The sequence below is a fragment of the Hermetia illucens genome, chromosome 1, assembly GCF_905115235.1.
Source record: "Hermetia illucens chromosome 1, iHerIll2.2.curated.20191125, whole genome shotgun sequence".
Taxonomy (NCBI): domain Eukaryota; kingdom Metazoa; phylum Arthropoda; class Insecta; order Diptera; family Stratiomyidae; genus Hermetia; species Hermetia illucens.
Genome location: NC_051849.1, coordinates 193,583,202 through 193,610,825, shown reverse-complemented (window position 1 = coordinate 193,610,825; position 27,624 = coordinate 193,583,202). Strand labels below are relative to the sequence as shown.

The 27,624-nt window shown below is 43.9% G+C and overlaps 1 protein-coding gene across 1 annotated transcript; it reads right to left on the bottom strand.

The window, feature by feature from the left end:
* Positions 1-403: 403 nt before the first annotated feature.
* On the bottom strand, positions 404-26,499 carry LOC119647056 (proprotein convertase subtilisin/kexin type 5-like). Its single transcript, XM_038047815.1, has 5 exons — positions 26,387-26,499; positions 26,192-26,314; positions 20,466-21,182; positions 7,754-8,896; positions 404-1,587 (listed from the first exon to the last, which is right to left on the bottom strand). The coding sequence occupies exons 1-5, from the start codon at positions 26,451-26,453 to the stop codon at positions 461-463; spliced, it is 3,177 nt and encodes a 1,058-aa protein (XP_037903743.1). The 5' UTR covers positions 26,454-26,499; the 3' UTR covers positions 404-460.
* Between the last annotated feature and the right edge of the window lie 1,125 nt (positions 26,500-27,624).

The window sequence follows — 27,624 nt, the reverse complement described above, 5'->3', positions numbered from 1 at the left end:
CATCAGACGCTGCCTCACCTCTACCCTCGGAACCGGATGACCAAAACCGTTAGTTCAAACAATAATCTAGCTTTAGGCCTAGGTTCGGCTCAAACTATGGGCTATGGGTTTAAACTTGCATATACTATTTTTGGGAATATATAAAGGAGAGTTTTCCACCTATTGCCACTTTCGGTCACGCTCCCAGGACAGAGGTGAGGCAGCTCCAGATGAGTAGCCTTTGCCCTGGACGAAACCGTTAGTCTCTCTTTCTTCATTTATTTATTTAATAAAATAAAAAAGTATACTTCAATCAGTGAAGATCCTCATAAAAGGAGTAGATTAAACAATTTGTTCAATATAATAAATATGTATATGTTTCACAATCCGACAGAAAGAAGAAACATTCCAATTTAAATTTTATTCGTTTATTTTTTAAAACAATATGAGTCAAAATAAAGCTGTTGATTTACTAAGAACCTTAAATTAAATATTTCACTATCACACCTACTAAAACAGGCAGGCTAATCAAAAAACGTTTGGCAGAACTTGGGACTTCTTGATAGTTACATCCTTGTGTCAAGCAAATTTCACAAGGCTCATCGCTTTTCTTGCATTTATTCAATGAAACTTCATCCAAAGCGTTGACACATCCTCTTTTAATTGTTTTTCCATCACGCATAACATAGCAGCCACGTTTGTCATAAAATTGGATATCATTTGCGCAGCGAGTGGTGTCAATACCCTGAGCGGATTCCGCACAAGGACCACCCCCAATTTCCGCAGTGCACTGCACGCAATTCTGGTAAATCGCATTTCCTTTGTTGCAACTTGGATAAGTACAAACATCACAGTTTTTATCTGAAGTCGGATCGCATTCGTCAGGATCTCCTGTGCAACCTCTAATCACAAAGTTGTTCTGGCCTAGGTGGGTGAAACACGAGGGTGTTGCAAAGAACGGAATATAGGATGCACAACTTTTAGATGTTAATTGAGCCCAAGGACATTCTTCGCTGTCATCACACTGCATGCATGGTAACGTGTTTGCCTTTTCCTTTGCATAACTATTGCATCCCGATCCACTGCACACTAGACATTGAGGTCCCTTCTTCAGACATTCTTGATAATTCTGGTCGGATTTGCATCCTCTCACAATCTTCCCTTTTTCGTTTATAAACTGGTAGCACTTATCGTCTGGGTCATAAACAGGACATGCGTAAGTTTTTCCGCGTTGGGCTTCGTCGCATGAATCGTCAGTTTCATTACATTGGTAGCATTGCAGTCGATCCTCTGGATATATACCTTCGTTGCAAGCGAGGCCATAGCATGGGGTACAGAACTGGTCATCAACTTCGCATTTCAAGCTGTCGCTCTTACAGGCACGAATGGTTTTCCCATATTCAGTCACTTTGGTAAGACAGGATTCGGGACAAATCTCAAACTCCAGCATTTCGTCATGGTGCCATGTTGCACAGTTCTCGTCATCATCTGAGTTACATTTGTAGCAAGATTGGACTTCTTTCGAGTTGCACCCATTCGGACTAGGGCATGACTGGCAGACATCTTGCACAGATGTTCCATTAACGCATCCTCTGGTTACTGAATTATCTGGAAGGGAAGGAATGTTCAGTAATAGTTGATTATAGTTTCCGATTTGCCTAGCAAAAAAGGTTATAAATCGTCTCGTCATTAACACCGCGTTATGGGATCATAAGGCAGTTAAGGGAATTAGGAGGGTGCAACGACAAATTAAGAGAGCAGGAACAAATTTTTGGATGAACTTCTAGATAAACTAAAAAGTCTACTGTTAAAATGAATGCAGGATGCAATCAATGCAAAACACCACAGTAGTAACGAAAGAGTGGAAAAGAATTTGGACTTAACTATATTAGAACCTTTAAGGTGGGTGTGTCAAACGATGGGGAAAGAGGATATCCAGTGGGTTGAAACAAACGCAAGAGGACACCATTTGGCATGAGAACGATTTGGATTCCGATAATTTTCATGGGGTAGTTCGCAGAGTATTGCGGTAGAAATCGTTTTTAGGAAGGTGTCATATATATTCCGACCATAAGTATCTGATGGTACAAAGTCATGAAAAAGACGAATAGAGCTCATTTTTAAGAAGCCCAAATTCCGGAAGTTGGTGTGGACTGTCATTGGGGAATTGAAGTTACCATTGACTTAGAAGATAAAAGCAAAGTATAGTTTTAGCTGTGAGAGGACGCGTTAGGATTACTGGGTTATTTATATAGTTCAGAGCAGAGCACTTGCTACCTAATGTTGTAGGACACAGAAGGCTCTTTTTGATGTAATTTTGGGCAGGAGCTTCGTACAGAGCTAAGCCATCATTGATTGTATTCCAGAAAAGTGCGATGACATTCTTAGAGGATCGAGCGAGTTATTAAGGAAGCTGAGAATGACTACCCTTCAAGATAAAGTGTTTCAGTTGTCATTTGATGAAAATTGTATTGTGAATGTTTCGCCGGATTAAAATAGTGAAGTGTATATTTAGAAGTAAAAATATGTTCCTCTAGGTTTGTTCTACAATAGAAGTCCAGAGTCTGTTGATCAGTGCATTGGAATAGCGACGAGAGGGTTGTGTAAGATGGAAGAAAGCCGGAGGAGGGTTGTTTTAGACCTCGGAAACCGGAAAATTTCATAGGAGGAGAACGCCAGCTGGGAGAATAGGTCCTAGGAAGGAAACAATTTGTGAGCATTTCAGTGTCGTTTAGGGGAACTGCCTGTCATCAGTAAGTGGTGCCAAATATATTTTTAAGTAATAAAATACTGAGTTAGTCCGAAGTGAATCTTCGGAGTTGTATGCTTGAAGTCTAGCATTTACTGGATGAAAAATTTCAGTGGTCGAGGGGGAGACGGGTGAAATGTTTAATGAGATACTAAAGCTATCGATCACATCATCACTCAATTGTACCTGGTATATAATGATATGTTATCTCCTTCAGGGGATCGGTTGCTGTTCACTATCGTTAAAGTTTTTTGGATACCATTGTTTTCATGTACGATGCCCATGAATAAACCACAGCATCGGATACCCTAAGCTCATAGTGATGAATAACTAAACTTTCCAAACACCCCGAGTATTATTCCGTACAACTGCCTGTTTATGCTAGTGCCGAAGAAGCAGCGGAACGACGGCGAAAGAACAATTTGACCATATATTATCTTTCCAATGGATTATCATTGCCTTAGTGCACCAGACTTCAGCCGTCTTCATATCCAGCTCCTCTCTTGCGCACTCGGGTGGCCCTCTGCTGCAAGTTGCATCTCCGCCTAAGGATTTTAAGCTCTGAGCTCCTCGAGGAGTTCTCAGTCTTTCGCTGCGGCAGAGATCGCATACCTTCAGGTAAGTCAGCTAGTGGATGTGCCTTGATCGCAGTTAAGTCCCCCTGCTAACTGAATCCATTTTTGCTTTAGCTTCTATCCCCTATGATTATATCACCTTACGTGTTTTTCCATCCAAAGCCGGTCCTTTTATTAGATGTTGTGTACACTTCCTTTGCCTAAGTCCCTTCTATCTGTACGATGAATTTTTCGACAATCTTTCAGAAGTCCTTATTGTAACTTTCCCTTCTCTTCTCTTCATTGTTTGTGGTGGCTTTAACCTCCGACTCTCCCTGTATTCATTTTCGTGAACACCCGTGCTGTTTTTCAGTTCAACCGTACCACAAATCATCTAATCGCACTCTCGATCTAGTCCTCTTCTATACGCCAGAACGATTTCTTTCTCAATATTCTCTTCCTCTTCCCTACATTTCTCCTGACGCTCACTATCCTGCTCTTGAGTTCGAGGTACAACTGCCATACCTCAACTCCTATACTATGCGCAAGCCCTCTCTTAACTTTCGTAAGGACAACTTTGAGGGTTCGAACTTACCTCCGGCGTCAATTAACTGGGATCCCATTCTCTCACCATTAACCTGCGACCAAGCCCTCCACTCCTATTATTCCATTCTGTTTGACCTCCTTCCTAGTTACGTTCCTTCCTCCCCCAAATCCCTGAACTCCTACCCATTATGGTTCACCACTGAAATCTATAAAAAACTGTAGTAAGTAACTGAAGTAGTAACTGAAGTAAGCTGCGAGGAAAACTTTTTATCCACCAGAAGCCGTGCAGACTTTGACTATTTCAGCGATCTGCGATCTTCATGTAAGTCGTTGATATTCAAGACTAGGAAGGATTACCTGGACTGTGTTGAAATCGATTTGGCGCGTGGTATCTTGAAGTCTTTCTGGTCTCACATCCGTCTCCTCGCACTTTCATCAAATTCTCAGACTCCACTGCAACCTCTCCTCAGCTATCCAGTAATTTTCTTTGCAGTTACTTCTGATCGGTGCATAGCTCCTCTCCCTATTCTTCCTCTCTCTCTCTTCTGAGTACAGCTTCCTCCGAACCATGGTGCCAATGTAGGACCCTGCCCCGATGGTTTTGTCAACCTCTTCCTTATTAAAACCTCTAAGTTCATTTCCCATCCTCTCTGTATTATTTTCAATAAGAACTTCGAAAAGTGTCATTTTCCCAGCCTGTGGAAAAAAACCCTTATTATTCCCGTACATAAAGGTGGTGACCATACTCTTGCTGAGAATAACTAGCCTATTTCGCTCCTCTCATCCTGCTCCAAAATCCTCGAGAAGTCAATGGCTGGTTGACTACCCAGAAAAAAGGAGCAGAAAAAACTTTGATTCACTGTTACCAATCTTCTGGACTTCACCAACTTTGTGGCCAATTCCCTTAACCCTCAGCGGGAAGTCCATGCCATTTATACGGACTTTTCTAAGGCGTTGGATTCCGTTAACCAAAAGATACTATTGTCTAAACTCGCTGCTGCCAACATTCCTTCATTCCTTATTACATGGCTTGCCTCCTACCTCCCCTGGCAATCCTGTAGCGTTTCCTTTGATGGTTGCACTTCTAGTCCTTTCTCCCCTCCTCTTGTGTGCAAAGAGGATCCATTCTGGGATAAGTTGGCAGATTCAAGACACAGAAGAAAAGTTTTCTGTACTAGCACCTGCAGATTAAGAGGTTACCTTTTCATATAAAAACTGCCCTATATTATTCTAACCAATGCTGACCCAACTTTTACGAGGTTTACAGGTTTACCTTGCTACAAACACAGTAGAAAGTTGTGGCAGACGCCCAAGTGATCCTAATTATATTTTGTGTAGCTGATTTGAGGTTGCATTCAGCCGAATGTAAGTTCCTGCGAAAGTAGATGGCTTACTTAGGACACGTTTCTCGAAGATGGAATTAGGCCCGATCCTAACCTGACAGAAAACGTGAGACATTTTCAGCAGTCGAAAAGTCTTAACCAATTGCGATTCTCACCAAGGAACGTTGCACTTTCGCACAAGGGAAGTCTTTAAATTACTAGCCAAGCTCGATTGATCCAAATCTGCCGGTCCTCATGGTATCTCGCCCATAGTCCTACAAAGCTGCGCCTTTTCTCTGACTAGACCTCTGCCTTCTGTCTCACACATTGGTTAGGGTCAGCCTAGTCAGTCTTATTAATTTCGACAAGATACCGAATTCTCTCATGGCCGTGTACAGTTTTAATATGGCTATGCTGTCATAGGCGGCTTTAAATTCGATGGAAAGATTGGTGAAACTGATGGCCATGTTTCAACAGTTTTCCATCCCTTGCCGCACGCTTTTTATGTATGAGACAGGCATTGACTCGCTGTCTCATACTTGATGAACCAGTCGGTGTAATTGGTCGCCTCCATATTTAACCACTTCGGCTGTCATTCCATTGGTTCCTGGCCGATGGATTGCACGGACTGTTTCTTCTATGCTTGGTGGTGGCAGCATCTGTCCATCGTCTTCAGTTGGCGGGACCTCCAACTCGGGTTCGTCGTTTTAAATCCCATCTTTTCCGAGGCTTTGCAACATTGGTTTTCCGTATAGGGTTGTCAGCCCTACCCAACCCCCAACCTGGAGAACCAGTTTGTACAATTTGTCCCGTTTTTAGGCGTAGGAGACCCGCCTTTATCCCTTTCCGTCTTTAGTTTTTCATTAAGAAGGAACTCCCAGGGATAACAACGTGGAGGTGGAGATATGGTTTATTGGCAGAGTTCTTAGTGTTGGTTTAGCACGCGTTTCCTAGGTTTTATGCTCCATCGTGGGTACCAATCCACTTTTCGCCCTGGGACCTATACTGCTCTCTGGCCGTCCTTTAAATGGAAGTTAGTACTAAATAATTTACAGATGGTTTCGCCTTCAGGGCAGAGAGAAACTCATCAGGCACTGCCTCACCTCTGCCTGGGGAACAGCATGAAAACCACCATCCACGTTCTGTTTGACCTGTCAGTTACGCAAGAAAAATCCGCAATGAATTGGAAACACGTACCGGTAAGCTATGCGGCATCATTAGTTCAACTCTGGATGTGGAAGGAGTTGAGATACAAATTTGATATATTTTTATGTGCCGGCATTTACCAGCGATGAATATGCTCACAACAAACAGGAAATTTTCGCTCATTGTCTAAGCAGCCTGTGTGCGACGACCTTCGACAGGTATGGATAGTTTTTAATTGTCAGCCGTATGCCGCCCACTTTGCGGTCGCTAGTCAAATGGGGACGGTGAAGGTATAATTGACAAACCGAACTGATGGCGGATGCGGCCTTTACAGTACCTGGTCTCATGGAACTTTGGTGGTATTTCGCATCACCAATGTCCTCTAATAGTTCAAGAGCATGATAGATAAAAATACGGCCTATTGTGAAGGGCTGTAGCGTTTTCTTTATAGGTCCATTCCTATGCAAAACAAAAGAAAAAGCGATGCACTAGTGAAAATGTTACTAGACTGACTGATATAAGCCTAAACGTCAAAATCTGACAGGTACAAAACTTTAGTGGATTTATAGGTATGTATTTAAAATTGTTACAATATTTATATAAGTACGAGGTATTCTTTTGTTCATGGTTAAAATTCATGAGCTCAGGTAATTATTTCTCCGATTTGAGGGAGGGCCTCAGCTCCCGCAAAGCCCCCATTGCGTGTTTCATGGGTATCCTCAATTAATATGACTAGAAAAATACCAAGGTCGGATGAGGACCCACCCCACGGTCTGCAGATTGCTAAAATGAGAAGCAGGAGAGACATTGATTGAGAATGCGATCCCTCGTGAATCACCTCTCTCGACCGCGGGACTCGGGTCTTGAGTTGAGAGAGGCTTACAAGCGCGTGTTGACGGAACACTTCAGAAGAGCTGCCCTTACGTATTAGTATAACTTGACCGTCAATTTCGTAACTCTCTTAGGTTTTGTCATAGCTCAGGTCTCGTGATTAATCTTGGTCAACCCAGATGGTTTTTTTACGATTCCTTTCAACAGCTTTGAAGTTTTCTAACAACTGTGGCAAAGCGGATATATACATATATATGGAATATTTCACATGAAATTTAATTTAGTTTCAATAATTACATCAGAAAATGAATGCCTTTTATGGACAAAACTATTTATTGACTACGATTTGGGAATAACTACACTAAGCTTTTATGTAGGACACTGGGAGATATTTCTGGTTTTCGCCGAATATTTTTAATAAATTATGATATCTACAGCATTTGGGGCACTATTTATTCCCTTCTTTAGAGCAATATTTTCGTTTTATTTCAAGATTTCGCAATGAGAGAGGGCACAAATTGTTCCCAAAATATTGCATTAAAAATGGTTGGCCAAAAACAAAAATATCTTCTGGTATTTGACATTTAAAAATTATCTAAAAAAGTCGCTTGATAACTAACGATGTCAGACTAAATTGTTCGAGATAATCAAGGCTATAATTGGAAGGGCAGTAAGTGCAGTTAACCGTTTTGCCGAATTTACAAGATTTTGAAAATTGCATCCTTGGTCCCGGCATATTTTGCAGTATTCATCCCGATCACATAGTAGTTGTGCATCAGTATTCAATTCACTGAGGCATCCTCTCATCACGACATCGTTAACGCGTTTAGCATAGCAACCACGATCCTGGTAATACTGTACTGCCTCTGAGCATTGGCTCGCCTCAAGTTGTGCTGCATTTTGAGCACACATCCCCTCTCCGATTTTTCCACTACACTGAATGCACTCTTGATAGATGATATTTTGGCCGTTGCAACCATCCTTTGAGCATAGTTCACATGTGAGGTCAGTGGGATCGCAGGCGTCTTCATCTGACATGCAACCACGAATGATGGTCTTGTTGGGAAGCTGATAAGAGAAGCATGCTGCAAACGTACTATTTCCAGTTTTAGGCATGCAGCTTTCCGTTTTCGTTTGTGCCCAACCACAGCTTTGGTCGACATTGCTGTTGCAAAAGTGACACTGCAAGTATTCTACCTTCGCGAGACTCTTAGAATTGCATGCATTTTCATTGCACACCTCGCACGTATCCTGTCCAAAATCTTTACAACCATAGTAGCTGGAGTCAGAAGTACAGCCTCGAACCATGTGTCCTTTTGTATCAAGGTATTGGAAGCAGCCATCTGAGCTCATATATTGGGAACAGGCAGGTGGTGGACTGTTACTCTGATCGGAATCGCAATTTTCATTTGATGAATCGCATTGGTAGCAGAGTTGACGTTCTTCTGGAAACACACCACCATTGCAGTTATCACCATCGCACTCTTTACACAGCGAATCCCCAGGAGCGCATCTGAGGCTCCCGGTTTGGCACCCCCGTACCGTGAAACTTAGATCGTTGACTTTCACTACGCATTTGCCTGTGCAAACCGCGATGTCGAGCGCGCTTGTATTTTGCCAAGTAGCACAGTTGTTATCTGTCCCCGAGTTGCAATGATAGCATGTCTGAATCAGATTCGAGTTGCATCCGTTTTCGTCCCAGCAAGAAAGACACGTTGTGTTGCCAGAAAATGTCCCATTTCCTCCGCATCCACGCGTTATTGATTGGTCTGAAACAAGGATTTGAAAGGGTTGATTTAGTCCAAGGCGTTGCTGGTCGCAGAGTTGGTGAATTATTTACAAAATGTGTGGAATTTCGCTAATATTCAGTGTCGGATTTTATACACCTCCAAAATTACAAATAGTCCTTTATGAACATTAAATAGACAATGGAGAAAACACATGCAGTGTACAACTTATTTAGTTGGTAAAGTCGACGGTAAAGTACTGGAATACCAATCACTATATTCGAGATCATTTTACAGCTTCCAATATTTTAAACTAGAACGTTGCCGATGTCCTTGAGCATCCTTTCTTTGCACTACCACTTTCATTCATACTAATAGCTCTGCTGTGGACTTAATTTCGTTGAGTGGTTTTCCACCAGTAAGCTCTCTTCTGGGGGGTCACTCGAGAACCTAAAATATTAAGGGGAAACCCACAGGGTATCGCATCCTCAATCGATGTTTTTCATACCTCAAAACTAAATAACACCTTTGGGGTCATCGTGTCTACCTCGGTATCCTTCAACAATAATAATTGAAGACATTTAACCGGATGGCAATAAAAACAAAGACTGCAAAAGCCACATTAAGTATCGTTTACAATGGGCCGCAGCGAATATCGGAGCGCAAAAAAACACACATCCCGCACATCGCTGATCATGCAGTTAGGGTGTCTGTTTGGGGATGTTTCAGTAAAGGTTGCACTCTTCCTCCTTCTGCCTGATGGGTCTTTATTATCTTCCATTAGGTGTTCCATTTCCAGTCCTAACCTGTTGAGTTTGGCATTGTCTTGTGGTGGCCTGGTCCGTATTTTAGACCCTTGTTTTTTTGACAATAAGGTTGAGGATTTTCTTGGTTTATACGGTATTGTCTTCGGTGGTCGATTTGACTTGGTAGTTCTCAATTTGGCCATGCCTTTCGTGCATGCCTTCACGAAACAGTTTAGATTTCTCCACTTGATGTAATTTCATCCCGATTCTTATACTGAATACTGACCTTACTCCTTCTTCCTTTAGCTCAAAGATTCTCTTCCAGGATTTCTGATGACTATTCTGCGGGATGGCAGACTTTGGACCTTTTTAGTATCACGCATGCGGCATCCTGGCCTTGCTGCAGAAAGCAATCCTCTGTGAGCGAATTCGCTCCTTTCTTTTGTCATTTGTATTGGCTTCGTTTTGTTTACTGACACTCGCACTTGTGGCATCTGCATTTCCCCTTCTGAATCTTTACCATCGATTCTTGAAATTGCCAATATGGCTTTCTTTTTTTAAACGCCTGCTGATTCCATAAAGGATTACATTTTTACGAGCGGTCTTTTGCTTAGCCATAAATACGTCAGCATGATTAGGTGTCACTTGGGCCGCCTCTGATACCTATAGTATCAGTAGCAGGTTTTTATTTTTTTCGGGAGCGCTTTCTACTTTATTCCTGCAATTAAGACCGATCTAAATGGATCTGGATGTCTTAATAGTTAGAGCGCTAGGCTCGGTATCAGCAGATTGCGGTTCGAATCCGACTTGTGGCAGAGAGATTTGAAAAGTGACTGGATATCGGATACCAGTTGGCTCAGCTGTGAGTGGGTATCTACAACTATTTTTGTTCCAAGCTAAGTGAGAAACTTGATAACTTTCCTCGGCCAGCTATATCTTTTACCTCATCTTTGTTCGCCTTATTTACTGACGCTTGAACACTTCCTTCTCTAAATCACCGATCCTAGCTAGCTTCCTAGCAAAAGCTATTGGTTCATGTCATGCTAATCAGGCCACCTATGAAACAACATGAGGAATGTTCAGGCTATTCACGAATTAAATGTTGCCCATTTTGTCAAAAAAGAGAAGAAGTGATTTCTCTTACCCGATTGCCGACCGTTATGAATGTCAAAGAACCGTGGAATTAAGCTAGAAACACGATCCACAAAACGGCCTCACCAAGTCACCAAGCTTGGTAAGCGGTTCATGGACACCTCTATCATAAGTCAAGAGTTTCTCTTCGATAAAACAGTGGCCAGTTGGCAGATTTAGGAGAATGCTAGTTGGAAAACAAAGAAAGCGAGAACGGTCCATTATAACGGCCTTCCCGATAAATTAGATATTCTGAAGAAATCTGTATCAACCTGTCAAAAGCCGACACCAAAGCATATTGAATACCGAACACTTCTCTCGCATTAATGACAAAGGTTATACTTTGCCTACCGATCAACAAGCTGCGACGGACAGATGGCGGAAATATTATATTTTGAGCAAATTTCAACGGAAGAAATTGCTTATTCTCCACTTCCATGAGCACTGCCAATTTTTGGAGAAATTCCACCAATCAGCACCACTGAAGTAGTCATCAAGCAAATGAGAAAAGACAGGACCAGAAGACATTGCATCTGAGCTCTCAAAACGAAAAGCTGGGGTCCAACTCTGTGGACCAATGGGTTCTCCAATCGGGTTATTGAGGAGGGTAGAAGACCATTTGACTACACTACACTACACTACCATTCCAATATGGAAAAAGAAAGGCAGTCCGGCAGAGAGTGTCAATTGTCGTGCGATCGCGCATTTTTTAGAATTGGCGGTCAAAGGGTAGTATTGGTTTCAGTGCGAAATGTGGATTGGTTCCCACGATTGAGCATAAAACCTACGAAACGCCTGCTGAACCAACACCAGCAGCTCTACTACCAAATCCTATCGTCACCTCCACGAGATGATCGCTGGAAGCTCTTCTTTAACGAAAAGCTGCAGACGAAGAAGGATGAAGGCGAGTCCCCCGCGCCAAAAAACGGGGCAAATTGAACCACCTGGTCTCCAGGTTGGGAGTTGGGTAGGGCTGACAACCCTATCCGGAAATCGATGTTACGAAGCCACGTAAGAATCTACGGACAGGATGGATTTTAAAACGACGAATGCAGTAACGAAAACGGAACAACGACTTGCATATTTTCTCGTGGAACATGCGCCGTCTCTACAGACCGACTGCTATTGCGCAGCTAGCCGATTCCCTATCCCAATACACGGCGTAACAGCGTTGTAAGAGATGCGCTGAGCAGGGACTGGTTTCTTGGAGGAGAGTAGGTTCCCATGTCAGCCAAAAAATAAAAGCTTCGGCTTCGAAAACATAAGCGATCGGCTATGCACTCTGCGCCACGTTTACGCCCATACAGAGAAGACTGCAGAGTTGGAAAAGGACACCTTCTACGAGGCAGTTGAGCAGACTCACGAAGTCTGTCCCAGGTATGATATCGAAATCATATTTGGAGATCTCAACAGGCAAGCAGGGACTCCCAAAGCCTACATACGGATACCAATGATAACGATCTGCGGATTATTAAGTTAGCAGTATCACACGAAATGTTTGCTGAAAGTACCAGGTTTGCACGGAAAGCGGTACACAAACAGACATGGGCCTCTCCAAATGGGACCACTTTCAATCAAATTCACGATATGCTGATTGAACGCCACCACCTCTCAACGCCTTGATGAATATCACAATATATAGGGAACAAAATAGACTCGGATCACTGTCCCGTCGGCATAGTGTTCCGGGCTCGAATTACAACACCACCTACAATGCCCTCTGACAATTAGGTGAGAGTTTATACTGAAGCCACCCACACCACAGCCCTCCATAACACTTATTAGGGAGAAAGGGCCTCGGAGAACCAACAGATTTGTGAACTCAAAAAGTACAGACAAAAAGGGAAATTTTATTTCAGGCAGAATGGGTGTACTGGGGCGACGGGTTGAATATTTGGATGAACTGCTCAGCGACCAGAATATCGGCGACTTGAGGGTCCCGCCAATTGAAGACCATTGCGTCGTCTTGCCACCACCAAGCATGGAAGAAACTGTCCCTGCAACCCATCAGCTTAAAAATCATAACTCGCCTGGGGCCGATGAATTACAACCGAATTGTTTAACTATGGAGGCGACCAACTACACCAAGCGGCTCATCAACTGATGTTCAAGGTATGGGACAGAGAATCGACGCCTGACGACTGGCAACGAGGCATTATCTGTCTTATGCATTAAAAAGGGAAATATCACACAATGCAGCTATTATAGTGGTATCACGTTCCTGTTCCACGTTCCTTGTTAGGTCGGATAACCTCATACACCCAGAACATCATTGGTCCATACCAAAGAGGCTTCACTCCATGCAAATTAGTAACAGATAAGCAAGCGATAGAAGACTGTTGAAATGTGGCCGCTGGTTGCAACGTCGACATTAAGGCCGCCGCTAATAGGATAGCCAGCGTAAATCTGAAATTGATAAGTCTGACTAGGCTGACCCTGACCAATGTGCGAGGCCAGATAAAAGCAGCAGGATCACTGCCGACACCATTCAACATCTGCAACGGTCTAAGACAAAGGGATACCCTATCATATGTCCTCTTTTACCTGACCCTGGAGAAAGTGATGCGGATGTTAGTGTAAGAGGAACCATCCTCCTCAAGTCCACCTACCTACTGGCCTACGTTCACGATTGACATTATGGGAAGAACAACCCGGTGTGAGATCTTGGACTGCACATTAATGAAGGCAAACGAAGTACATGAAGAATTTTGGACACCCTACATGAGGATCGACGATTCCGCAGCCTCTATAACGATGAAATCTTTGAGCGATACCATGACCGTCAGGTGATGGATAAAATTCGTCTCAACAGGTTGCGGTGGGCGGGTCACCTAATGGATGAGGATGATTCAGCCCGGAAAGTCTATAAGGGCAATATCTGTGGTAGAAAAAGAAGACGAGATAGACTCTCCGTAAGATGGAGCGGTGGCGTAGGTTAGGACGCCAAACAGCTTTCAGGGATATCAAATTAGTGGAGCTCGGCGCAAAGCCGGGGTGTCTGGAGTTCTTTACTAAGGCAGACCTAGACTGCATACGAGTGATGATGATGAACGAATATATAAGTTTTATTATGAATTATCTCATCAACTTAGGGACTGCCTTCCTTGCTGCTCCTTCTTAACCTCAATACTCATATTGATTTAAGGGACATCGTCCAATATCATGGTATGAGGATGTTAAGGTTGGGCGGGAACTTCAGAGCCTTTTCGGTCGATCTGGAGCAGAATTGCCTGGTGGTCGTTATGAATAAAATGCTCACTGACAAACCATGTCATTCTCCTTGCCAATGTGGCACTCACATATGTCAGATCCACTATTCAGCCCGACCCTGGCCCACGCAAGGTGGAAACATTTCACGTATTTGCAAGCACCAAGAGTAGCTCCACGAAAGCCTCGAGCAGGAGACGGTCCCCGGTGTTAGTAGTGCGACTGCCCTAATCCACGCGACACGCATTGAAATTACTCGCTATGATCTTGAGGTTTCAACTTCTTGCATCCGAGACTAGCATTCCTAGCATTGTTGCGAATTCAGCTATCGTCGCTCTTGGTGGAACAACTGTATTTGTTGATACCAGCTATTTTTTCCCTAACGAATCCAACTTCTGGAAACTCCATCACTTCTTGAAGGGCTTGATTTCCACATGCCCATATTGCCGCCTTGCGAGTCAGATCGATAGCCAAGGCACCCCCCTTTTATTGCAATAAGACTCACTGATTATGGCAGCTTCGATTCCATTCTCGTAGATGGTCTGCGAGAGCGCAGTGGTTGAGGTTGATTTGTATCAACCTCATTTCTTTACTGTATTCAAGGCTCTCCTAAACACTGGGCATCTGCTACTCCCTACAAAGTGCCGATAGTCGATGCCCTTTTTCTCCATGTAAAGTGTAGTTTCAGGCTCAGCCTTGCATTCCTTGAACATATGAGCTTCTCCCCCACAGTTTCTGCAACCTTTTGACCTGTCACAGTCACCGGTGCATTTCACCGCTTTGTGGCAAAATTCAAGGCATCTAAAGCAGTGTTTAAGGACATCTGCTCCCTGAGTCGGCAAACCACCCAACCTATTTTTACTTTACCAACCGCCAGCAGTTTAAACGCTGCTTCAGCTGGTAAGCTTATAGTTGCCGTCTGCCTGTCTCTGTATGTCTGGCTCAGTCGTCTGATTGTGGAATCTTGCAAACCAAGTGATCCGAACTGCTCTTCGATAGCGTCGCCGTAGTGTCCTTACATTGTATAACAATCTCCTTCTTTTTCGCCCGTACTTGGGCCTCTTCCCCTAAGGACTTCTCCACCTTGCTAAGAAATTTTTAACCGTTTTGGCCGAAGACTTTTTCAGCTCCAGCATCAAATTTTCTTTTTGGGAGCATGTGATTCGACTGACGTTTTCTCCAAGGTCCATCAGCTCAGGATCGGATTTGATCTTGCTGAGGATATCGGTATAAGTCATATCACCTTTTTTGGAGATGATAATTAATTCGGGCCGTACTCTTCTTTTGTGTGTCACATTTTCCTTTCCGCCTACCTTGGTCCATGCCTCCTTGGTTCATTTTTGGGGCTTTACCTCCCTTGGGTCGATTAGAGGCGGCGCCGGTGTTCCCACGATTTTGGTAACTTTGTTTGTCTTCCCCTTTACCGGGGAAAGGCCTTTTTGCCTTTTCGTGTCCTGCAAGGATTCGAAAGAATCGTTTTCGTCCTCTATAGTCCTCTTTTCAAGCTTACTGCCCTTTGGATTTTGAGGGCTTGGCGAGCTTCTCTTAAATGGATCAAACACTAAATCTTGCGACATGTCCCCACTATGGGCTAATGAATGACCAGTTTGTGGGGCATTTTTCGGTGTTTTCTGAACAGGTGTTCTCGTGAGTAATGTACTCCTTTTAAATCGCTCTTTCTCCAGGCTACTTGTAGTATTCAATACAGCGGTGGCCAAACAATCCACCACCGAGGCATTGCAATCGAGGGATATCGACGGCCGGAAGCCTGCTTGCCCACTCCCAAAGGCCGCCGGTACTAGGGTTCTTCCATGTTGGTTTCTTGTTCTGGGTATCCATCCCATAGCCATTTTTGTCGGCAGGTGGATATTTTGTTACCACCTACCCGACCTGCGCATAAACATGCCCATGCACGTACACCTCCAAACGGGTACATGTGCATATTTCTATGCATCCGCCGAGCATTTCCTCATCCGCATGAAGAGACGCACCAGATGGGAGCAACTCCGCTCTGTCTGTCTGTCTGTTATACGCAGTTTTCCCCAAACCGGTCAAAGCGATCCGAACGAAATTTGGTTATCAAATGGAAGCTATAAAATCTCACCCACACAGTGACATAAATTGAGGTGGAGTTTAAAGGGGGCTCCCCATATATGCAAAGCGGGGATTTAAAATTTTTTCACCAGATATAGTCGTGTGGGATATCAGATGAAAGGGCTTGGTTAGTACTGTCCAAAACTGATATTAGTTTTGACGTGGATTGTAAAGTACGTGAAGAAGGAGTTAAAATTTGCACACATAAAGTAAGATAGGACTCATTTTCGGAAACTACGCAACCCAAAATACCGAAAAAAAATCAGGGTAGTGCTCTTAGATGACATCTAATACTCAAAATATGTACCATTTCGATATCTGCTAATAGTATATTATCAACTTTTAGAAGTTGACTGATAAGCCCCCTTAAGTTCATCTTAGGAATACCAAATTTTACACCGGCATAGAAGACCGTTTCGTGCATATGTATGCCATTAAAATCCGGCTATTAGTGTCAAAGTTCAAACTTATCAATTTCCGACGAATTTCCCGCATCTTAAGCCATACAAATAAGATGCTGATGTCATAATTAACGATAATAATTGACTTCCGAGTGAAATATTAAAATTTCATTCCAGAAGAATGACTTCTCCCCAGCCTTTTTCTGTATCTGGTGAAGGTTAAGTTCTTTACATTCACTAATAATATTATACTCCGAGTGTGAAGCGTATGAGGTTGACTGTTATCAACACAATGCTTTCCATCAAATTAGTTATTTAAATGGCTTTCTAAACAATAGAGGGCAATTGAACTTTTAACTATGTGTACGCAAATCCTCGTGTTTGTATTCATTTTAGAGGATCCGGTCCGAGCCGGAAAGGACCTGCGAATTTTGTGCAGTGATACGTGAGGGTTCAAAGCGTGAGGGTTCGAAAAGACCCCCACATTCCCGAGTCAGAGCACAGAGGCGTGCAAGTACGTGTCGACAGAGCACTTCGATGAAGCTTCAATATTTGTAAGCGGACCTTTACGGTCAATTTCGCCAACTTTTTAGGTTTGTAGGATAGATCTCTCCTCCTGGTCGCCTCCGGCCACTCAGGATGGTCTTATGATCATTGATAATCCAGCGGATATCAGCTTCCCCATTTTAGGCGCAGACTTCTTGTGTTACTATGGGTTGCTGGTGGACTTGCTGAACAGGTCCCTTATAGACTCCACAACCAACCTTAATTCGTCAGGCAGAATCTCATCTCACCCCAACAACAATCTTTCCGTACTTTTGGAGGACATTACTGACTCTCATGTTCGGGTACTGCTTCAAAAGTTCAGCCAGATTACTACCGAATGTAGCCTCTCTAAACCAGTGAGGCACAATGTGCAGCACCATATTAATACCAATGGTTCCTGTACCACCCCAGAAGCTGGCTATTGCACAGTGAAGCCCATGGTGTTTTACGTAGGCACCTGTCGTGAGACTTAATCCCACGGTCCTCTTCAGACGCGGATTGATTTTGCGACCACAATCAGAGCCCCGCTGAGACAAGCAACAACGGTACCAGTCTATACCAAGTGCATGGCTTAGCATTCATACTGGTGGATGCAAGAATTACCTAAATCTCTACCGAACTATGGAGTACGGCACCCGTGTTGATACGCAGCACCACGTCGAGGCCCGAAGGTCACTTCTCGCTTGAGCATAACCACAACCGCCATGAAACTCCCACTAGGGGGGCTAACCGCAAATAACCGAGCTGTCCTCACATACAACAGGAGTTCACCCGAAGTATGTGAGTCCAGGGGCTTTCTCGGTTCCCATGGTACCAGTATACCCCTGGTAAGGTTTCGTTACCAATTTGCCACTTGAGATGAGTTCCCGCGCAGACTCGGGTCTGATCGCCCTGATTAGGCCTTTGGAGCATTCGCCTATTGAATCACGGCCGGCAAATCAAAGTGATTATAGCGTCTCCCGGTGCCACCACTATGGAGGTTCTCCTCGGCCACTTGGGTTTTGGTTTGCCCGATAGGGTTGCGGCCCCATCTTCCTCGCCGCCACCTCTGAGCACCTGGCCAGCCACTTATGCAACAGGGTATCTGCAGACCTTCAGACAGCTGTTGGTCTTCCCCACTCCATATGGTCCCTAAGCCAAACGGCGAATGGCGCCCATTCCACTCATCCACGACTTTGCGCATCATCTTGCAAACTGCCGCATCTTTTCGACCTTGGATTTAATCAAGGCGTATCACCAAATCCCTGCAGCTCCAGAAAACATCCCAAAGACGGCAATATGCACACCCTTTGGACTTTTCGAGTTCACGCGAATAACTTTCGGGTTGTGCAATGCGGCGCAAATTTTTCAAAGGTTCATTCACTCCGTCCAGCGAAACCTCGACTTCTGTTTCGTGTATTTGGATGATGTTTTGGTCGCTTCTTCTTCTTAGTTTGAGCATTTAGCCCATCTCGAGTGCATTTTTCAACGTCTTCTTGAGGCTGGTTTAGTGCTAAACGTTGATAAATGCAGGTTTCTCCAGACACAGGAGAGAGCCCGAACCAGACAAGGTGCAAGCAATCTGAAGCTTCCCGCTTCCGAAAACCGTGAAAAATTTGCAGATGTTCTTGGGCATGCTAAGCTTCTACCGTCGTTTCCTGCCCAAGGCTACCCAACACCAGTCCGTTTTGAACGCGTACTTATCTGGTCCCAAAACAAAAGACACAGAGAGAGGCTGTCCACGCGTTTGACAAATCCCGACAACAACTGGCTGATGCTACACTCTTGGCATTCCCTCAACAAGACGCACCCCTAGTCGTTTTTGTTGATGCCTCTGACATCACAGTATGTGCTGCTCTTCACCAAAAGGTGAACCAAGTCTGGCAGCGTTGAGCTTCACCTCCAGACAGTTAAACCCCGTTCAGCGGAACTACAGCACCTACGATCGAGAACTGCTCGCCGCGTACTTGAGCATTAAATACTTGTCTTTCTCCCTAAAAGGCAGACCGTTCACAGTGTTCACGGACCATAAGCCTCTGACATACGCTTTGAAACAAAAGCCCGTTAAAGTGTCCCTTTGTCAGCTTCGAAACATGAGCTTTATAAGCCAGTTCGTGTCCGACATACAGCACGTGTCCGGGAAGGACAACATATTTGCTGACGCTTTGTCACGTGTCTCCGAGGTAAACATCCCCACCTCACTCGACTTCTCGGTGATCGCTAAGGCGCAGGAGGAAGAGGCAGTACTTCAGAGCCTCAAATCCAAGCCCAAATACAAATTTCGGGAGTTCCCCAAGGGCGACAAATCCGCTAGTCACCGAAAAATACTTCTGGCCCTCCATGAATAAGGACGTCAACTCCTGGGCCAGAGAATGCAACGCATGCCAGGAGTGTAAGGTCACCAGGCATTAAAAAAAGAAGTGGGCTCATTCCTACGCACCACAAAGCGATTCCACACAATACACTTCGACATATTGCCTCACAATCATCGACAGGTTTACGCGGTGCCCTGAAGCAATACCTCTGAAGGACATTACGGCGCAATCTTGTGCCGAAGCCCTCTGTCGAGAGTGGATCCCTCGCTTTGGTGTCCCTGTAGGGTATGCAATTTGAGTCCACCCTTTTCTCTGAGTTAGGCAAACTCCTGGGATTCAAACGCCAGCAAACTACGGCTTACCACCCGCAATCCAACGTTGGCACTGGACGCTGAAAACCGCCATTATGGCTCGCGATAATCCGTCCTGGACTCAGGTCTTGCCTCTCGTCCTACTCGGCCTACGAACAACCTGCCGAGAAGAGTTTTCTGCCAGACCCGTCGGGTTGGTATACGGGGAGAACCCAAGACTCCCCAGTGATCCGGTCTTCGACAAGAGATCGGGTCTCACAGATTTGGGATTGCTGCGCCTGCTGAAAGACAACTTTCGCCACATAAAAGCCACACCTCCCACACGACACTCGTGGTGATGTTAACGAGCGTGATGTATAGAGCTCCTGTAACATGAAATCCTCAAAAATGTAATTCAGAAAAGCCTTTAGTTTTATTGCAGTGCGTCCCCATATGATTAAACTTTTCCAAAAAATATGAATTTAGTAAAAAGTGATTATATTCTTCCCCAAACAAGTTGAGGTAGGCAAAATTACGAAAATGTGCAGTCTAAAATTTATCGGTAACATGTCGAAGATTAAGGGGGAAAGTAAAAAAAATATTGGTTTAACTTTGAGTCTCAGGAAATAAGGATTTTTGCTGACGTAAGGAATCGTTTTGAAAAGGGGCTGAAAGTCGATGCTACTTTAATGGGCTTACCATACAGGAGAAGGACCGAAACCGTTTTTATGTGTGAGGAGAATTCTCTAAAAGGCTGAACTTATGAAGATATTGGGGATTAAATTGGCGATCGAATTACGCCAATCAAGAAAACTTATGCAAAATAATGATCCCCTGCCTTAAAGGAAACCTGGAGTGTCACTCTATAAGCTTACATGTACCAACTATAAAAAAGTACTTACCCTCATGCTTGCACGTATAACAGGATAATGTTTCTTGCGGGCAATCCTGTGGCGTTAAGGAACCTTGATCCATCAAGCAATTCTGGTCTTGATTAGAGTCACACACATAACAGGTAGGAGTAATGATACAGTCGTCATTACAGTCTGAAGTACGGCACACGGAAATATATTGTGACTGCATAACTAGATCAGGACTCAGTCGGGAGCATCCACGTACTACCTTTTCTCCATTATGGTAAGTAAAACAGCTTTCGCTGCGACCATGAAGGACATTAACAGTGCAAACGTCCGTAACATTCACTCGGCAAACCCACGCGGATGTATCTCCGTGCTTGCAATTCTCATCGTTATCGGAATCACAGGATATACAAGAGAAGGGACTAGCAGCTGCAATATTGTTGCATCCGTCACCACGACAGAAATCTGTATAAACTCCAGCATTATAGTCATCATCTGAGACACATCCACGAATGACGTCGGTTTCATCGATAACGTCTACATAACACAAATCATCGGTGTCGTAGTTCAAGCAAGGTTCCGCAGGTCCTGAGACATTGACACATTCTTGTCGTTCGCATTTGTAGCACTTAGGTCGTGACTCTGGATATATTCCGCCGTTGCATAAATCGTCCGTGCAGGTTGCATTTTGGCAAGTTCTGCAGTTCTCCGGAATTACAATATCAGACAAACAGCCCCGGTAGGTAGCCATGTCATCCACTAAAAAAAAAAAACAAGAACAAAAATTAAAATAAAGATCAAAATAGGAAGAGGAGGAGGACAGTTTTAAGGATAATTGTTTTCAATGTTGTGCGAAATATTGAAAGAAAGTATTTTTATATCGCGAAAGGATGCTAGAAATAGCAAGAGGGCAGAGGCAATTCATCAGACGCTGCCTCACTTCTGCCCTGGGAGCAGCATGACCGAAAGTACTGTAAACATGACATGAGTGCGAATTATGTTGAAGTTAAATCCGTCGTATGTTTAGAGCTAAACTGGGCAGAAGTGAATTTTTTCTAGAGAATGCACGGAGTCCGCAGACACTTGATGACGGATCACTTGGGAAGCAACTTACTTCCTCTCTTGCGGTCCACGAACCCCTCTTTTTAAGTTATAAAACTACAGCAAATCAGGAAGCACATATGGAAAAGCCTAAGGTCATCTATATAAAGCAAGCCAGTGAACCCGAAAGAGGGAAGGTCGTTGACGAAAAAGAGAAATAGTACCAGGCCTAGAATGGAACCTTGCAGTACACCAGGTAAAAGCAATGAGATATGCAAGCATCAAAAGAAACGTGGTGGAAGAGTGTAAGATAGGTAGGAGGCGAGCCATCTAGTGAGTCACAGAGAGGCGAGTTTGGACAAAACTATTCTGTAATTAGCAGAGTCAAAAGTCCCTCTCAAAAATCCGTCTACAGAGTTTAGACATTTGGCTATGAAGTTGACGAAGCCTAGTAGGTTGGCATCGATTTGCCGACGTTTCACAAAGCAGAGTTGCTCTTAAGATAAAAACTAGCCCAAGGATGTAGCTAACCAGCTGCTGACATATGTATCAAAGATGAAAGAACGGAAGGAGAGGAGGGGAATTGGACGTTATTTCTCGGATAATGACAGTGTCTTTTCACAGGTTAGGAAAATGACGATTTTCGGGGTTTTTGCAAAAATTATGCAGATAGGGATATTTTTGGTATTTAGCGAAAATAGATTAGGAAGGCTGTCAAGACCGAAATTAACTTGTGCGTCAAGGTTCCCAATGGGGTACTCGACTAAGGAAAGGTTAAGGAGGAGTATTACAGACACTGCAGCCCAAACTGCACCAAGTCGGGAGAGTTATACACCGCGAAAAGGTATTATAATTTTAAAATAAGTCACACGATAATTGCGTTGAGTCAGTAGAGAAGCTTGAAGATGATGAAAGTAGGGGAAGACTGGGCGGGATTGCGGTTTTTCCTGATGTGAGACCAAAGGGGCTTGAAGTTCTCGCAAGCCAATGCGGCCTTGACACTAGGTAGATACATCTTACTAGGCTTATATATTAGTGACATTACTGAAGCTTTCAGAACTTTAAAGTAAATGAGATCAGCAACAACACTCAAGTCTTTAAGTGTCTACAATCTAGACCATTATATATCCAATCATCCTAACAGATGACCGACATGTTGAAAATCTTGTAACCTAGTTTGGCCCTGTACCGCTTCGTTATGTTGCTTTGCCCGTAGCGACGCCGATGTACCAAATCTCCAGGCGCAAACTGGCAAGAGGGAGGTCGCAGATCATAACTTCTCTCCTATACCTCAGACGCCTGTTATCATAAATGTGCCTCTAGGCTGGGGCTCGCGAAAGAGCAAGGTGGAACAGGATAAAAATCCGAGCCGAGTTGTATGTTATGATGAACCGATATCTAAGTCTAACTGATCAGTTCACTGTGAAGGTCGTACTGTTTCATCAGTCATCTGAGCGACGCGTGTTCTGTCACCACTTCAAAAGTTGTACCATCTAAAAATATTCTAAATTTGGGCACAACCTCTGGCTGCCATACGTTTTTGATCAGTAACCATATATAATAGTTTTGCTACGCACGTCTTAACTTCTTTAACATGTACGTGATGGGCACCTGGACATATTGGTTTCCACCACTATGTATGGCGTTTGATTTGTCTGAACTGTGCAAGACAGAAATGTCGTTTAAAAGCATGATCGTCATCAAAAGAGAAGGTTACTACGGAGAATGGAACCCGCCAAGGATGTAGACATGAAACAATATTAGTAAAAAACGCAGGGACGTCGTCAAACGTCTCTCTAATAAGTCAAATCGAACTAGAATTTCAACGATATAACCTGGACATTTTGGGCCCAAACGAAGTAAGATCATGCTACTCTGGAGTGTACTCCTCTCCCTTTTACGACAATGTACTTTTGCACTCTGGAAAGCCAAGTGGTGGCAGGCCCGAATGCCGTGTCGAGTTGTTTCTGACGGCCACCACAAGGCGTGCTCTCTTCACCTGGTAGCCAGTTTCTGACAGACTTTTAACAGCAAGATTCCAGTCCAAGTTAACGAGCATCACAATTATACAACGCTATTCCACTAGCGGAGACTTCCGATATAGTGGAGACGGATGCTTTCTACGAGCAATTAAATGCAGTTCAGAGGAGGCTTCCTAACGGTGACATTCTGATTCTAATGGGTGATCTGAATGCTAAGGTGGACTCTGACAATACCTTGCTCGGACATAGTGGTAGGAAGTTCATAAATTTCTGCAACTTCTACCGCCTCGTCATTGGTAGCACATTGTTGGAGCACAGAGCGTGCTATTAGGTCAATTGGATTTTAACTGATCGACAACATATGCGTAATCAAATCGACCACTTCGCGATCAGTAATAGATTTAGGAGTTGTCTCCTGGATGTGCGCAACAAGACAGCCGTTAACATTGGCGCGCTTGGGTGTTGCGTCCACCAATTGTCGTGAGGTGGGGAGCTGCGACCCTCTCAGTTCAACATCGACCGCGACCGCATGTATAATCCAGGTATTACTCAACAGTGCGAAAGCTATCTTGCTGATCGGACAGAAGATATACTGGATTATTCAGCCAAGAATATCGACGAGGATTGGGTCGCCATCAAAAATACTCTTTTCTGTGCAGGAAGGAGTGAAGGAGTCGTCCCAATATGTGGTTGATTGCAGAATCCTCGAAGCGGACATATGAACTGAAAGGATTGAAGGTTCAATTGATCGCTGCAAGTGTGCGGACGTGACGCGTTCAAACTCTTGTACCATGCGAAATCCCGGCAAGTTTGTAGTGTGCGTTGTGACAAAAGAGATTTTACTATTGCATTGGTCAAGGAAACGTAGACCGTTCAGACCTTAACTCATACTAAACCTAGACTTCAAGAGGCGGCTAGAAATCGCTTCAATGAGAAGTTAAGTCCTGGAGATTTCCTGCCGTATAAACTTAACCCCACGGTCTTTGCAAACTCCTTGAAAACACAGACTCAATTTAACCCTCCTAAATTAGACCTTGAGCTTGGAGAAGTTTACAACATAAAACTACATGACTCCAGGTACATTATATTCCGCAACGAAACGGGTGGAGGCACAGTAATCCTTGTCAAATTAGAAGATTTACTTGCTTCAAACAGTCTATTAGCAGTCATTAGACATCTACTCAGGGGTGGCACATATTACTGCATCTTCCTCGTCCTGTCCGAACTTTGGGAAATTGCAGCCAGTTTTGACGCTTTCATCCTCGGAGGCGACCACAAACCGAGGCATATAACTTCCAGTGCTAGCTATCAACACAAAGCTCTTTTCGGTTGGTTCCAGTGAGGTCCATTCCTCAGTGCGGACATTATTAATGCGGAAGTCCCAACCCTTTCCCGGGGGTCATCCTTCCTAGACGGCATTATAATCTCGTCCAACCTCTCAGCTTGTATCACTAGCTGTTCCTCAGTGGCAGCTCATTTTGACCTCAGCCTCTCGATACAATTCTCCCATGTCCGTTTCTCCGTAAAAAATCAAATCTTTTAAGCTGATAAACTGGGAAGCTTTCCAACGCGGCTGATTTGACGCGCTGGGTTCTCCTCTGGACAAAACGCGTATCCATACCAATGAAGAGCTAGCCACTCACATCAGGAAATTGAAATCTTCCTCCGATCTCACAATTCACAAACATGCTTCCAACAAAGAATATAGTTACTAGAGATACAGGTGCCTCTAATCTTCAACCCTCCACTTAGTTCGCGACAGGAACAGACTACTGTAGCGAAGGAAACGATTATTCTAGAGGCAAAGTAACAGATTTAATGCTGATTAATGCTCCTTTCTGAAATCCTTCAAAACTTGTCCAGCAAAACTTGAGAGCGCTATTAGATGGGAACTGAGAGCTTTTTACAAGAAACTCCGTAAGTACCTTAAACTGAACCCTGAAGTTTTTTCACACTAAGCTCCATCCTTGGCCTTAAACTGCTCGACATCTTCCTCCACGACATACCTACTTGCCTCCCTTAAATTCCCCTCCTCCCGCCAAAGGTAGCCCAGGCTGCGCTACGCGCACCCTCTCCCCCGCATGACAATAGCCTTCCCTGCATATTCTTAGAGGACAGCATCATCCTGTAAGCGAATGGGCTCATTCCTGTCTCTGTTTCGAGGGTAACATATTTCAGCCGGTAGGCTCTCATGGGTAACGTTTTCAGAGACCTCAGCGTGCCACAAACCGGGTGTTATTTCCCACCAGTTTTCGACTTTGAATCCGATAACCATGTGCTTCATGTTACCTGAAAATTAATAGATTTCCCAGGAAAAACACTTAGCAAGGAGCCACGTAATTTCACTTAAACTTAATGCAACGTTGCATAGCAAATTAAGATTCAAGGTAATACTGACGACCTTGATTACGTGGTACATTCCTTTTATTTTAAGATAGAAGTGATTGTGTGTAACCAACAATGCCAACTATCTATTTCCCAAAATAACATTGTTGAATTCATTTTTGACAGGAAATCAAAGTTCTGATAGAGCGTCTTCACTTGGAGGTTAAGGTAAAAAGACATGATTAATCCGATAATACGCTGCGAATTCAATAGATAAGGAAACAATAGGAGTGGAGAGACCCAGATTATACACGAATGCGCTGCTAATTATACTCCCATGATCTAAGCTTAACAGATAGTATCACTCGGAAAAAAGTTAATTTTTTGCTTAAATTTCCTTGGAAAGGTTTGAGTACTCACAGACAGCCATAGCACATTCTCCATCTTCTGCAGGACATTCCACGGTTTCCAATTGGTCACTGGGATTTATAGCACAGTCCGGTGTACTCGTTGAGTTGCACTTGTAGCACTGTAGAGCCTTGGCTTCAATAGATATTTGATATTATTAGCTCATTTCCGAAAGTAGTAACAAATTCAAAGGAACATGTTTCTCACCAAGATCAACACTAAGCCCAATTAAAAGAACTAACGTGAAAATTCGAATGGGGATTGAGGACGACATTTCACCTGAATTGCAAATACCTAACTAATCACAGCCCCGCATTTGATCGGTGGTAGCCAAGTTGTTACTTGATTAACTATCAAACGATTTGTTTATCAGAAGCTTCTGTTGTTTTTCGATTGACGAAAGATAGTCACCGAAAAATCGAATAAAAAGAACCTCAGGTGAGTTGACATAATGATATGATAAAGATATGAACCACCGATTGCCTAACATACATAGTTGTAAATTGTGTTTTTTATAAGGTATTCGCGCATTGTACAGGCAACCTCCAGACAATATAGGACCATGGGTTTTAATCACTGAGTGGTAATTCAAACTCAGAAAGCTTGGACCGGATCAAACTCTCCAGATAATGGGGTTTGCTTAAAGATTTTGAATTCCACCAACAAGAAAACCTTGTTGGCCCGAGGTACGAATCCATCTACGGCATTTTTAGTTTGTTGCGTTGACTAGTCGCCGTCCTTGAGGCTCTACAACCCATTTCAGTCGTTAGCCTTTAGAATGTACCTCAATAAGTGTCGATCCTTTCGAATCCGGTAAGCGATTTTTTGGTTTCCCTTTGTTTTTCGGTTTTTTTTTTCCATTTTAGGTATTCGACTATTTTCCACACGTTGGATTTGTTCGCGAAGACTTTTAGCTGGCCACAAATTTTTCGTAGAGCTCAGGGATATTTCTGATCGCCATCGGTCTTCATCACATTTCGCTCCGATATTTCATTTCAGAGCTTTCATTTCAAATGCATCCAACATCTTCACAGAAGCTTGTTGATTATTCAGATTGGAGGTCACTCCCGCGATCACCATCAGATGCGTTGCTCCCAACCACAACATTTGCCATTAGCCGACTCAAGGCCGAGACTCCGGCAGCAGCCCTGTCCACTGCTGCTTTGGTTTGCTCGGAGAAGCTCATCTTCGAGTCGAGCATTAAACCAAGGTACTTAACCGCTGGTTTTGACTCTCTAGTCAACTCGGCGATTCGGGTCGGGTCGGGATTCTCTTTCTGGTCAAGATGACTACTTCAGTTTTCTCTAGCGTAAAGATGAAACCATGAACAGTCATCCATCCAGTTATCCGTTGCATCAATATGCAAGTCGGCTTGGCGCTTGTTCAACAGCGTGCCCAGCAACAAGTGCCGGAACGTCGATGGCATAAACGACCAAGCGCGACTC